Genomic DNA, 13,951 nt, shown 5'->3' with positions numbered 1-13,951 from the left:
AGAAGCTCTATCAAATATTATAAAGACAAAACTATGACATGAACTCCGTGATATGTTCACAGCGCTGTTGATATCCCCACAACATGTGTCAGTACTATATTCAATATTTCTGATTTTTGTCTTGGATAGTATAGATCGTATAAACGCCCGACTCAATTGATGGAATCTTACTTATTAAATAAAGAATATACTCAATAATGCTAATTGATAATTCGGAAAATAAATTCTTAGAAAATCGCTGACTAGGCAAAATACTTTGGAGGTCATTAGTTATAAATATTAACGGGCACTTTCCATTTTCTTTAAACTCCCTAAAAATATTAAAAGTATTTTAACATAATTAATAAACCAAAGAATAATAAAAACCTTAGAAAATTTAAGAACATCCCTGGTTTAGATAAATACAAAAGGTAACTCCTAATTAGTTAATGTAATAAGGCCATTACATTAACGAGGATCAAGCGAAAGTTTGTCTGTTCAGATTGGAGGACTGAGCAATAACGATCTGACTGAAATATAAATTTTCGGAATTCCGCTTCTTCGGACTTTTTAGAAATGTTTAATGCTAAAATAGATAAATACAAAATACTCGAGTCGGCTTCAACAACGGAAAACTGTTCTGAAATTTGATTAGTCCATTCCGAGAGGGTAATGTTGTTAATTCGAGCAAAATGCCTGACTGCCGTTTTTTTACCAGAACCGGAAGGTCCACAAAGAAAGAGAAACAATGAAATGGGACTTCTGGAAAGTATTTGTTCAATCCACTTTCTGAGCTCATTAAATTTTTTAGTTTTTGGTACACTAATATTCTAGTACAATATAAATAAATATTACGTCATCTGTCATAGAATGGGAATTAAATGTATTTTCAATCCAATTCATCTTAAGATTGATTTTTATGACAACACAACAATAAAGTAATATTTATTTAAGTAGAATAAAAAAATATTATAAATTTAAAATTATATTTGTTATATTAATTAATTTACAATTACGAATTTTTAAAAAGCATTTTTTAACTTTTGTTGTTATATATTTCGCTCGCGAATTGCGCGGAAACTGCCTATCTATTCGCGCGTCCTCTCAATCAAAGAATTAACATCATAAATTTACTTAATTAACAATTAAAAAAAATATTTTTATCCTGAAATGAACTTGTCTGTTTAAAGTTAGAAAAGTTCAAATGTAGCTGTTTAAAAATAGTTTCGCAATTCAAATAAATTTTTAAAGTTTGAATAATTATCTTTAATTCTAAAAATAATTTGATTTCCAAACGAAAGTCACTGCAGAAAAGAATATGAAATACGGTCAGAATTATTAACAATGATTTAACTCAAAAGTATAAGCATGCCCATTCACTTTTAATTAATTTATATGATATCCAACGTCAACCGTGAAGCATATAAGTTGCTACACTCTTTGAATGTTAGGTCATTTTTTTGAATTTCCGAAAAATCGAACATTTAAATACAAATTTTGTGTTTAAAAATTATATATTTTAAAATAATAAGCTTTACCTAATTAATATTCTGACCCAATCATTTTTTATTATGAATTCTGTCAAATTACTTGATGTATAGATCAGGATCGGGTATATTATTATTATTATTTGCCAACATAAGTAGAATCATATTAGTTAAATTTTACTCGTGCAGCATTAAAAACAATCTTGAACCAGCCTCTCCAACCTCCTCTGTCGTGAGCGAGTTCCTCAGCCGTCAGATCCTCACCACTCTTAGCCTTTTCTTCACACATTTAGGTCTCCGTCAAGGTTTCCGGCAGAGCGAACACGTGGACGTCCACCGGAAGCTCGATCCTCTTTCAGGAAGTAGCCCTCCATTGCTATGTTAGACGGGGCAAGCATGTCCATTCGTAGAATATGGCCAAATAACCTCCACCGCATTTAACGATTTCCACATCAGAGGGCCAGTTCTGATCTATTGTATAGCGATTCTGGTTGCTTCTTATAGGCCAGTTCAATCCCAGTAGGGATCTAAGTTGCCTGCGGTGAAAAGAATCGAGTCCACGTTGTTCAGTACTAGACATTCCCAGGTCGCCGAATTATATGTCAGGATTGGTTTGACAAAGGCTTATACATCCTCAGACGAAGTGACGTACAGAGTCGTCGTTTGCCGATCCACTCTTTCTTTATCTTGTTCATCGTGGCCAAGCGAGAGCCTTTCTTCTGACAATATCATGGCCGTCCCCAAGTAGAGAACCGAGTTTGTTCGTTGCGCCAGGCTTCACTTGAGCTGCTCTCATCCTCATGATTCAACGATGTCGGTTTTTCCAACGTTCATTTTAAGGAACCATCAGGATCGGGTATGTTCAATTATATATAAAAACGAATTAATTTCTCACTAATTATCTAAAGAATTCCAATAAAGATTAAATTATTAAAAATTAAATAGGAAGAGAGAACATTAGTATATTAACTTAGATAAAAAGCATCTTTTTAATATCAGGCAACATCTAAAATAGACAGAAAAACAAACCTTGTAAAATATCTGTTCAAGTCTACTATCAATAGTATTAATACACCTAATGGATCCATTTGTCGTTAAAACTTCGACTCCCCCACTACTACCAAAACTAACAACTCAACAAATACCAGTTATTACTTAACATGTTCTTTTTATCACAGCTACACTTAACAACCTTCCCTGTCTTATTCAAATAGCATTCTGTTGCCTTTGCATATGCTTTCTACCAGTCATAATAGACAATGGAGACCTCCACAAGAGGAATATCTCTTTCTCTACATTTGATGAATACTTCTGACTCAGATAACATTTCTAGAGCACTTAGAATAAGCCCAGTTAATAATTCTTCGTATTTTTCGTCGTCGACAATAATTTCTCGTATCTTCTCACTGGCAGATTCCATGATGGACTATTAATCAAAATAAACAGAATAACTTTTAAGTGATCTTCCTGAGATCTCAGGTATTGTAACCGAGCTTGGTTTAGTAGATTAGAGTTAGAACTAAATATTGCATTAAGTATATATTAACATTCTGTGTTTTTGTTTCAATTCTTTTTCCTTTTTTGTGTAATATTCGACTATTTTTGTCTTTTTCTGAGAGAGGAGTTTTCCTTTTTCAATATTAAATTCTTCTTTTGCCTAATTTGTATTATTATTTAATGACGAGACACTTTAATTCTAATCTCTTCTGACTTTTCTTCTGCTTCTTTATCCATAAATGCAATCATATGATCAAGCTAAAATTTTATTCATGAATTATCTATTTTAATGTAAAATTAAGATTTAAATGATCAAGGAAACTGTTTTTAAATATATAAGCTAATATTTATTCCAAATATACTAATTAATTAAATTAATAGTTAATAGTAGGTAGTATTATGTTTATGATATATATGTAGCCTGGGGGATTGCCAAACACATATTTATTAATAGGTGTTATAATGAAAACCTGTTTCTTTGATTGTTTGTCCATATTGTATAACAAAGCGATAAAGAACCACAAATAATACTTAAATATTATTCTGATGAATTAAATATAAATTAATAAATAAAAATTCTAAAAAATATAATTTAAATTGTTATACTTAAGATTCTTTAAATATTTTCCCACTTTTCATATTTTGAACCGAATCTTAAAGGGCCGAAGAACGTGAAGAACTTGATTTTTAAACGTGAAAAAAATAAATTATCATATATATTTTAAATTAGTTTTAGAGCTAAAAATAGCAGTTAATTAGAAAATTTTTAACTATAAAGAATTTCTAATTGATTTTTTAATTACACAAGAATTTTTTTATTGATTATTTCTTTTTTATTAATAAAAGAAGACAAATTAAGTTAGGAATGTATAGAGGGGAAACTCCGGAGGGGCTAAAGCACGCACCCTCCTGCGGAAAGTACCGCATGCATGTTGCCACGGAGAATAGCGATGGATATCCGCTGCAATAGCCAAGAATTAAGACTTGAAATTAAACATAGCAAGTAATTTTAAAAATCTTTTTTATTTTATTGATAAAGCGAAAAATTAGGGAAAATCATGTATGTACGACAAGTAATGTATATTCATAGATTGATAACAATTTAAGATTAAAAGAAATCGTCAAAAAAAATCTAGCTATTATGTACTGGCTCGCAGGATTGAAAGACAATTCCCGCGTAAAACAGCCAGCAAGGTTCTCTGAATAAGGAATATAAATTCCCTCGGATCTCTGGAGTGGTAGGTGCACAGGCGGCCAAGTTTCTTGAGATGAGCAAGCGTCTTGGCCCCAACAACACAGGAATTTAAGATTACTATTTTTACGTAAAATGCCTCTTTTAATTAATTTACTTTCTAGTGCTCACTATTTACACGTGAGGAAGCTACTATTTAATGTTTTGTTATAATTAGACTACCATGCAAATTTTGCACGTTTTAATAAACATTATATAAAGGAAACATCAACGTAAGTTATTCAGATAACTTGTCTAAAAATAATGAATTCATTCAATTCTTTGCATCAATATGGTCCATGCTTTCTCAAAAATAAAGATAAATCCTACTTAATACAATATCAAATGGAGTATTATCTTTCTGAGTAAAAAATAAAATTAATTTTAAATTAGCACGAATTTGTTTTATGATGCACATCTTGCAAAAATTTGCGACGAGTTTGGATTTATAAAACTAGAAGACATCCTCTCTTTTCGTAGAATGAAAAAATTAAATGCATCACTACAAGACCTAGTATCCGCAGTTTCAAGTAAAATAAGGTCTTTGAAATTTTAGACTCATCGTTTTTGATATTCGACCCAACGAGAACAAAAACCCGAGGAATCATTTGTCCGATTATTATTGAAATTTGTGGAGATTTTGAAGACATAAATATAGATACTGAACAAGTATTGTTGTGTTTATTAATCAATAGAAACTCTGGGAACATATTCTCACTCCTCGAGGAATTTCATCAAGCCAAATCACAGGATGGAGGATGTTTGAAACTCGCTGGTTGCTGTATACAGGAGAAACTTATATTGACTTTCTTTTATACAAGCTTGAAGGACTCAGGGTTTTTAATTTTTAAATACTCTAAAAGTATATTGCAAGATTTTCCTTGATGCCACTTTACATGGCAAAATAAAACGTCGATTTGCAAGTCTTTACTAGATGTGAAATTTGTGGCCTATAAGGATTGATATGGTAAAAGGCAATAGAACCTCTTTGGACATATCCTGGATAAAGAGAAACCGTGTAATGGAAGTTTACTTCAAAGTACAAGTGGTTCCAAAATTCAGAGGAAGGCCTAGACACAGGCTACCAGTGGTGCTAAAAGAAGATTTATTTTTATTAAACATGGATTTACGATCTACTGAAGATCTGTACATGATGCATAAGAGGATCAAACACAATGTGCTAATAATAATTAAAACTCTAGGAATAAATATTGGTTCTTTTTATAATAAGTTATAAAGATTTTATGTATAATTTTATTTAATTATTTGTCTAAATTAAAAATTTTTGTGTTAATCGATTAAATAGTTTTATATTTGGTTCACGTGTATTAATTAAAATGAACGGCACATTAGCATATGAATCTAACAACAATTCTATTTCAAATTCAACTGGTTATTAGGCCAGCCTCAAACGTAGACCCACTGGAACTAATACCACAAGATCTAGTAATTAATATTTTTTCATATCTCCCCATTGATTCCCTCTTGTGTTGCATGCTTGTGAATCATAATTGGAGAAAAAATGCGTTTAATTAATAAATATTAAAAGTTCAGTTGTCATTGTCGTCTGTGGGTTGGCATAGACGCTTCAAACCATTCTTTCCCTCCAAATAGCCTTGGGATTTTATTACGACGTGGACTGAAACTTTTGAACATTTCATGCTCGATAATTTCCGGTATTGGTCTTATTTTATTGACAGATCCAATATTTGAGAAATCTACTCCAAAGGAAAACTGGTTATATTAAATTATAAATATTTTAGTTTATCACGACTGGTTTACCTCAATGTTGACAATATTACATCATCAGAAGAATCCCTGGATTTAATTTTGAAGAGCTGTCAATATCTTAGAGAAGCGTGCCTCAGGAGAAATAAACTTACGGAAACAATTTGTCATTATTTAAGCCTCAATAAAAATCTCCAATCTCTGGATTTGTCCTCTACCACGGGTTTGTCAGCTAGGGGTATTATTTCTATCTGTTTTCTCGAAAAGTTTGCCATTTCATAATTAAATAGTCTACTTTCGTTGAATTTATCCTGGTCGTCACTCAATTCTGAAGTTTTTAAAGTTTTGGCGAGCTCGATTCCGAGATCTGTGGTAGTTCTCAATCTCAGTGGAAATCGAGATGCTTTGGCTGATGAGCGTTGAGGTTGATCTAATATTACTAGAATTGATGTCTATTATTTCTCGGTGTTCTAGTCTTCGAGGACTGGATATAGATGACTCATATCGTTTATCAGGAGCCATCATTCCTTTTATATGCAAATCGTTGGGGCAAACTTTATATTATTTGTCTATTTCCCGGTGTTATGGGCTTTTTTCTAACACAGAAGCGATTTCGTATTTGAAGAAATTTTCTGTTTTGAAGGAGCTGAGGTTTTTTGACCTCTCTGTGTCAGATCGTTTTATTGACGACTTGCATTTTCTTTATCCAGAAATTAAGATTAATAATTCGATTTTTTCTGCGGTCGCTGTATCCCCTGTTATTTTCAAGAACAATGAAGATCCAAATCAGGAGTTGAATTGCAATTTTAATTGACATTTTCTTATAAAAATTATTTTTTATTGCCAAATCGAACAAATAAATTTTTATAAATCTGATTAGATACCTGCATTGTTTTCTAAACAAACGTGGATAGAATCCTGAATAAATTAAATGTCACAAAGAAGACACATAATATAGGCATCCCCGTCGAACATAAAGTCTTTGGCTTTATCTTTTTTAAAAAATAAAAATCTTCTGGCATGTTGCGAACATGGCTTGTGAAAATCAATAAATACCACACTCTCTCGGACCATTGTATTTTTATTAAACACTATTGCATTCCAGTTCAAAAAATGGTTTACAGTAAATAGAAATGCAATTAAAACAAGTAAATAGAAGGCTCCTGGAACGTCTGTCGATTGCTGTGATCCGAGGAAACGGCTTCGCCATTCGCGAGGCTGGCCGGGTGTCTCGTGAGGCCTTTAATTAACTTAGCTATCTTTAATTTCTTTCTTGTTTAAAAGTTGATATTGTTAATAAAAAAAATTAAAACAAGTAATCAAGTTAATATAATTCATTGTATTTCACTATTTGTCTAGTTAATTTATGTTCGCTTTGTTTATTTATTTTCACTAAGTGATTTTTGTGTAGTTTATTTCATTGAATGGAGTATCTTTTTTATTAGTGGTTTCATTGTTAGCCGGAATATTTAATCTAAAATCTGATTTTTGGTAAAATGCTGATTACGACGAAAGCTAGATAAAGTTGCAAAAACGTCAAACTGCTAACCGATTTTGTGGATCACTGAGGAGAAGCTTTTTTTACAGTGAAATAATTAATTCTTTATTGATGCGAAATTGTATATCTTTCAATTTCATCTATCCGTCATCTAGTTTAGAACATCTCCGAAAATAAAGTTTTTAAAACCTTCCCGCAAAAAATTATTTGTTGCATTTTGATAAAAAGTAAACAAAAAGATATCGTCGACTCACATGATGAGGTTCTTAAATGTTCCCTCCAAAAAATTATTTTCTACATTTAAGTCAAAATGAACAATAACCATGTACTCGAATCTAATGATGAAATCCTTTAAAGCTTTCCTTAAAAGATCAGAAATTCTAAGTACCATAAAAAGTACAATATTGAAAATGCGAAAGGATAAAAATCTAAGAAGCTAAAAAAATTGATTTGAAAATCCACTAGAGTGAATTTCAAAGTAACCTTTACACTTAATTTTATATCAATGTCTGAAAAATACGTGTAAGTATCGTCACAGTTATCTCTTTTCGCACTAAGATCAATTGACCGATTTCAAGGATGAACGATTCACTAGCTTTCTCAGGTACACCAAACGTTTCAAAAACGACTGGCGTTATTCGGAAACGGTAAGAGATAAAAAGATATTTTTTGTTTTAAAACTTCAAAGTTGTTTGCAACAGCACGCGGATTTTGTCGCGAACTGAAAAAATCCATGTTTTAATGCTTATTCTAAAACTTCTCAGGCTCACCAAATTTTGCGTATCAAATTTTCCCAAATTAAAGGCCTAAAGAGGTGGAGAACTGAATATTTAAATTCAATATAGTATATTTCTCACAAACTCTTGTTTTTAATGAAGAAAGACTATTCATTCAATTGTTCTTAAAAAGACTCTGAAAAATATTTCGCTTGATTTTCGCCGATCTAGTTTTTTGCTGAAATTTAGTTCCCGAGGAACGTCGGACTCATCATGCTTGGTCGACATTTGTTTAAATTGGGCAGTAAGGGCAATTGGACTCTAATAAAGCAGTTTAGAAAGATAATGAACAAGAATTGAAGCATGTCTCCCTGTAATCTTTCTCTGCATTTTTTGTAGTTTATATGGACATTCCACGTATTCATCGTTAAAACAAATTTTATAAACCACAAAGGCAAACTCTGTAGAATCTACTGGAAGCTGGAAAACAAAAATTAATTGAAACTATTTTTTCTAACTTTTCTAATAAGTTTCATTCTCTCCTACCTGACAAATTCTTCATAATTCAAATGAAACATCTTAGACGTGTGGCAATTATGTCGCCGACAAAAGCATACAACTATTCTATCGACTACAATACAATGCCAACCATATGGAAAACGTCACAGATTACCCAATTCTGAAGCCTGACAACTCTTTTTTGGTCTATGCATGGGAATACAACAACTCTAGTTCAACAACATATACAAACAATATGTCGAGCACTCCATTGGTTATGCTTGTGTTGCCTGGGGACCATGTCTGGCCCCACAAACCTGCAAAAAATCTCAAACCTACTACAGAAGGCTGCAAAGTCAATCTTCAGTTTCACTGAGCGGCTTATAAAGTAAATTGTCAATTTTCTGATTAAATGAATTTTACCAAACTTAGCAAAATCAACATCACCAATTTTAATAAGACTTTAATAAATTTTTAAAATGAGTAAGAGAATCAAAAAATCCAATGAAAATTAATTTGGAAAAATATTTATTTTTTAAATAACGTTGAAGGGATATTATTCAATCAAATTATAGTTATTTCACTTCGAATTGTTTTTTCCTAGTTTCTCTATTTACTGTAACAATTATCATTAATTTTTTTAATTTGACAATTTGGTTAATATTGAAATTTTTTAAAACAAATGATAGAATATTTAAATAAATTATAATCATTAACAATTATTTGTTTCTATGTAAATCTATCCACCAAACGATAATGGATCAAAAAACTGTTTAAATATACAATTTATAATATAACTTTATTAAATATTATGCAAAAATATTTATAGAAAATGCATTTAATTTCGTTATTTCAAATAAAATACTCTGAATCAGATGAAAAAATGCATGAAAAGTTAATTTGATAAATTATTAATTTATTAGAATAAGACGAATTCTTTCGGAAAACGGTTTGTTTATTCCTGACCCATAATATTTATAGACGAATTAAAAAACAATGAGGAGAGATTCAGGTGCTGCCTAATGAAAAATTGTTACAAAAAAGATGATCAATCAATGAAAACTGAAAACTCGTGCTGTTTAAATATAGCCAAACTATTGATAAAATTACATAAAAAATGTTTTTAGCAAATCAACAATTTTTTAGATCAACATTTTAGTTCTATTTGTTGTAAAAAAGATTACCTATAATAAAGATGATTAAAAATAGTTTTATACAGTTTGGAAGAACGTTGGATCAATATTCATTGTTTATGTTCTATGTTACGAAAAAGTCTTGTTTGTGGAGCATTATAATATCAGTTTTTCCAAAATAAATTAGACTGATAAATTCAAACTTCAGATGAACCTTATTTTTTCCTGCAACGGCCATAAAATACTCGCACCCTCTAGTTGCTCATAGATTATAATACTCACGCGTCTTTTCGCCATATTTTATGTGACGTCAGTTTTTTTTTGATCGCCCAAATTGCAATATCAAAGCGTAAATTTATTTTGATATTAAGTTAAGTATTCGTCTATTGATTATTTGACTCGTGGCATTTCTAGATATAGACGACAGTATTGAAAAGTAATTGTTGCTAGTTTGAAATATATTTGACTTCAACTGATAATCAAATGTATTTTTTTCAATAATTGAGATGACTAAAAATTCAGATATTAATTAAACTTCTCCTTCTGGTCGCTACATCCTCTATTCGCAAAGTGATTCAGGTAGGCAAGCCCGCCTCTTTCCTTCGAGGTACTGACAGGCACTGGCGATGTTGAAAAACACACTTATTTGGTGATAAATCTCGTTTATTTTTTTGTCCAGTTCAAGGGTTCTTTCCCACGGTTCAACTGTATCAATAAGAAACAATCATGTCCTCAGGAGGCTTCTTTAAGTGAGTGATTGAATTTACGCGTGCGTTCACAGATTTTAAGCGAATGTGCATATTTTAGAGTTTTTGATATTCACTGTCCCGAGCGAAGTTGTGCAAGCAGGACACGGAGGTACCTGTCGAGTGATTGCTCTGAAGAATGGACTGGTAACGGAAGAGAATCGAGAAGTTTGTTATTTTTAAGCATCCTGATAGTACGAAATGAGATGTAATCATGAATTGGTTTCTTCCCAGTTTTCCCATTGTTCGTTAAAATTGATTCTTCAAGTGGATATTATGCTTAAAGTATTCTTCAATAGTGATCAGATGAGTTATTTCCAGCACTTCGGCCTGAAAAAGCAAAAAGCTTCTTTTGCAGACACCATTTCGGTTTTTTAAGTCCGTAAGCAATCAAAAAAGCATGCGTTCACTTAGAAGAGAAATTGAGCTCAATCCTCTTCCAAAATTGTTACGGGGGAGATATAATCTCTGTTTGTTCGCCGGTCGAAGGTCGTCTCGGATCCAAAATATCTCAATTTTTGTCAAAAAGAAAATTTATGTTATATATTCACTATTTTGTAATCAATTAAAATTCAAATAAAATAATACATCATTTGTTGCTGTTATTAATACGCTGGATACTCCCGTCTCTTCTGCAGCAAAGCGTAGAAAAATAATGGAGTCCGTTAGCCCTCTGACCGAACCTTCTACACCGCAACCGGAAGAACACAAAACCCCAAAAAAGCCATTCTCGCCACACCAAAAAGAAAAGCTAAGATTAATTGCCCAAGAATTAAAATATTTAGGCCTAAGGTCATTTTTAATTCACTAATCTTAGATCCACTTTGTCAGAAATAGAGAATGAAACAGGCATTGTGCTCGAACACCCAGTAGTCACTGACATTGAAAATTGCATAATCGAAGCTCAGTGGGATGACGTAATCATATAAATACAATTTCCGTAGGCTTATAAAAATATTCAACTCCTAAGCAAAATTGTGGATTCTGTAACTATTGAGGTTACGTAATACTGTTCTGTATTTAGAGTAGAAGATACAATATTTAATTTTCAAAAGGAAATTTTACGAACTTGTTGAAAATCAAAAATTTGCTGATGCATTTTTTTGTATTCGCCAGGACCTTACCACATGCTCTTCGGTCGACTTGCTTGAAATTTCGAAGTTAGATTTACGTTATTATTCAGACTTCTAGTTTCCGTCGGAATAAACGAGAAGGATCCAATCAGAACGGGCAAAATGAGGGAAAAACTTGTTTTCGAAATAAACAGTAATTCTGTAATTTATTTTTTAAATAGACGTTCTTCCTTCTGATGTTATCGTGCCTCCGTTCAGATTAAGACAGCTGATACAACAAGCACATGAAATGCAGACTCGACGTTGTATTTACCACAACAAAGAATTAAAAACCGATAATGTGGAATATTTCGGTCTCTTTTCTGATCACGCTTGTTCAAAGTATTTTTTATGACCACGTGACTTGTCAGAGAATCTCTTCCAGTTAACAAAATCAAGGTTTTAGATTTTTCCGACGAGGTTCTCTGTGTTAAATTTTCCAACGATGGATGTAATTTGGCAGTAGGAACAAAGGATTCAAATCTGGTTATTTTTGGAATAAATGTTTGTCAGTGTGTTATTACGTAATAGAATAGTACCTTTCAGATGACTCGGAAGATTTTAATTGAATGTTCTTCTAATAATGATGCTCCGATATTTTCTTTGGCCTGGCACTGCACTGGGAACTATATACTGACCTCCATCGCTCCACCTGGAAACTACGTCATACTTGTGGATACCCGGGTTGATATTTTTGCTCTATTTCAGGACTCTACGTTTAGACGGATAACGTTAAATTCTTCGGTACAGTACATTTCGTGGGATACTATTAATCCGGAACAGTTTTTTGTTGGAGGGAATGGAGGATGTCTACATCTGGCTGTAAGATTATATTAGAATGATTATTTTGTAGAAAATAAGTGGAGAAATTGTGTTTACACATCAGGGATATAGAGCTGTGGGATTGCACTGTACGAAGACGGGGATGGCTCTTATTGCCGACTCTCATCGACGAGTCGTATCGTGTAATCTGATCAACATGAGTTTTGACACTCTCTTCCAGGAGGAGAGAAGCATTGTGGCCATGGAACTTGATTCGAAAGAAGAGTACATTGCCCTCACGCTTCATAATTCAGTTCAAAATGAAATATATTGAATAACTAGACTATTAATCTCTGGGATTATAGAGCACGTTCTAAAATACACACTTTCATTGGGACGACTAATTCTGAATATATTGTTAGGTCGTGTGTTGGGGGTTTTGGACAGTCTTTTTATGCTTCCGGAGCTGAGGGTAATATCTGATTTTTTAGGTTAAGATGGAAATGTATATATTTGGAATTTTGGGAAAAGTAAAAAGATTTTTTCTTTGATTGGTCACACTAAAATGGTGAATTCTGTTCATTGGAATCCTGTAAATCCGAGAATGTTGGTTAGTTGTTCGGATGACGAGAAAGTGATAATTTGGGGACCTGAAAATCTTCCAAAACCAGACCGTTTTATTTTATATTAATCTTGGTAGTTTCTCGTTGAGCTTTCTCTATTCCTACGAATAATTCTATATATTACTATTAACGGCTTTTTCTATAAAACTCAAATTTTCATTTATTTAATATAAAATAATGTTTTATGTTGCCCATTGAATAGAGTTCAGGAAATTGAGTTAACTATAGAAGATTCATTAAAAATAGCATTCTTAAATCTCTAAGTATATATTGGGCATCACGAATTTTTAAATCTTCTTGAAATCCCAGTCGTCATTTTTATAATTTAGGTACTAGTATATAACAAAACTTGGTTATATCGAATACTAAGTTCGCTAAGGAAAATAATGTAAAATATCTTTTAAAACAAATATTCAAGAATATTTATTTGTAATCAAAATTGTTTCATGAGTGACAGATCTACAGCAGACATAGTTTGACCCCATCGATGGGCATGCGCAAATAATCCAAACTACAAAAAGGAAATTCACATTATTGGAATCGATCTTTTGATGAATTTTAATTTTTATCAGGAAAAACGTAATAAAAAATTTGAATAAAGAAGATCAGCAGTGTAAAGGTCAGGATAAATTATATTGTTTAACTTTAAATAGAATAAAAGCTTACTTCTAAAAAATAAATGTTGCATTTAACAATCATAGTATAATGTTACATGTTCAAAAAGTGAATAAAATAATTTTGATTTATTAAGCCATTTATCCATAGAAAGGTGTAAATGTGTCATTTTAGTAGTCATCTTTTAAGTCTCAGTCTTTTTTCTTATTATGCATATTCGCGATGTTATTTCATGCCCCTCTATTTTGGACGACGTATCGTAAAGCGTCAAGATCGTCCCCGTCTTTTAGATTTTTTCCCACCTTCTAGAGGTCTCTGTCCAATAT

The 13,951-nt window shown here is 31.9% G+C and overlaps 1 protein-coding gene and 1 long non-coding RNA gene across 2 annotated transcripts; one reads left to right on the top strand and one right to left on the bottom strand.

Moving 5' to 3' along the window:
- Window positions 1–3,077: 3,077 nt before the first annotated feature.
- Window positions 3,078–3,482, bottom strand: LOC115230115. Its single transcript, XR_003883404.1, has 3 exons — window positions 3,434–3,482; window positions 3,156–3,221; window positions 3,078–3,123 (listed from the first exon to the last, which is right to left on the bottom strand). It is a non-coding gene; the product is annotated as an uncharacterized LOC115230115 (long non-coding RNA).
- An 8,684-nt stretch (window positions 3,483–12,166) lies between these two features.
- Window positions 12,167–12,721, top strand: LOC118761513. The gene is made up of 2 exons (XM_036499512.1): window positions 12,167–12,447; window positions 12,479–12,721. The coding sequence occupies exons 1-2, from the start codon at window positions 12,172–12,174 to the stop codon at window positions 12,719–12,721; spliced, it is 519 nt and encodes a 172-aa protein (XP_036355405.1). The 5' UTR covers window positions 12,167–12,171.
- The last annotated feature ends 1,230 nt before the right edge of the window (window positions 12,722–13,951 follow it).

Source organism: Octopus sinensis, unplaced genomic scaffold (assembly GCF_006345805.1).
Source record: "Octopus sinensis unplaced genomic scaffold, ASM634580v1 Contig14501, whole genome shotgun sequence".
Lineage (NCBI taxonomy): Eukaryota > Metazoa > Mollusca > Cephalopoda > Octopoda > Octopodidae > Octopus > Octopus sinensis.
The sequence above is the reverse complement of the archived record's forward strand: the minus strand, read 5'-3'. Positions and strand labels throughout refer to the sequence as shown.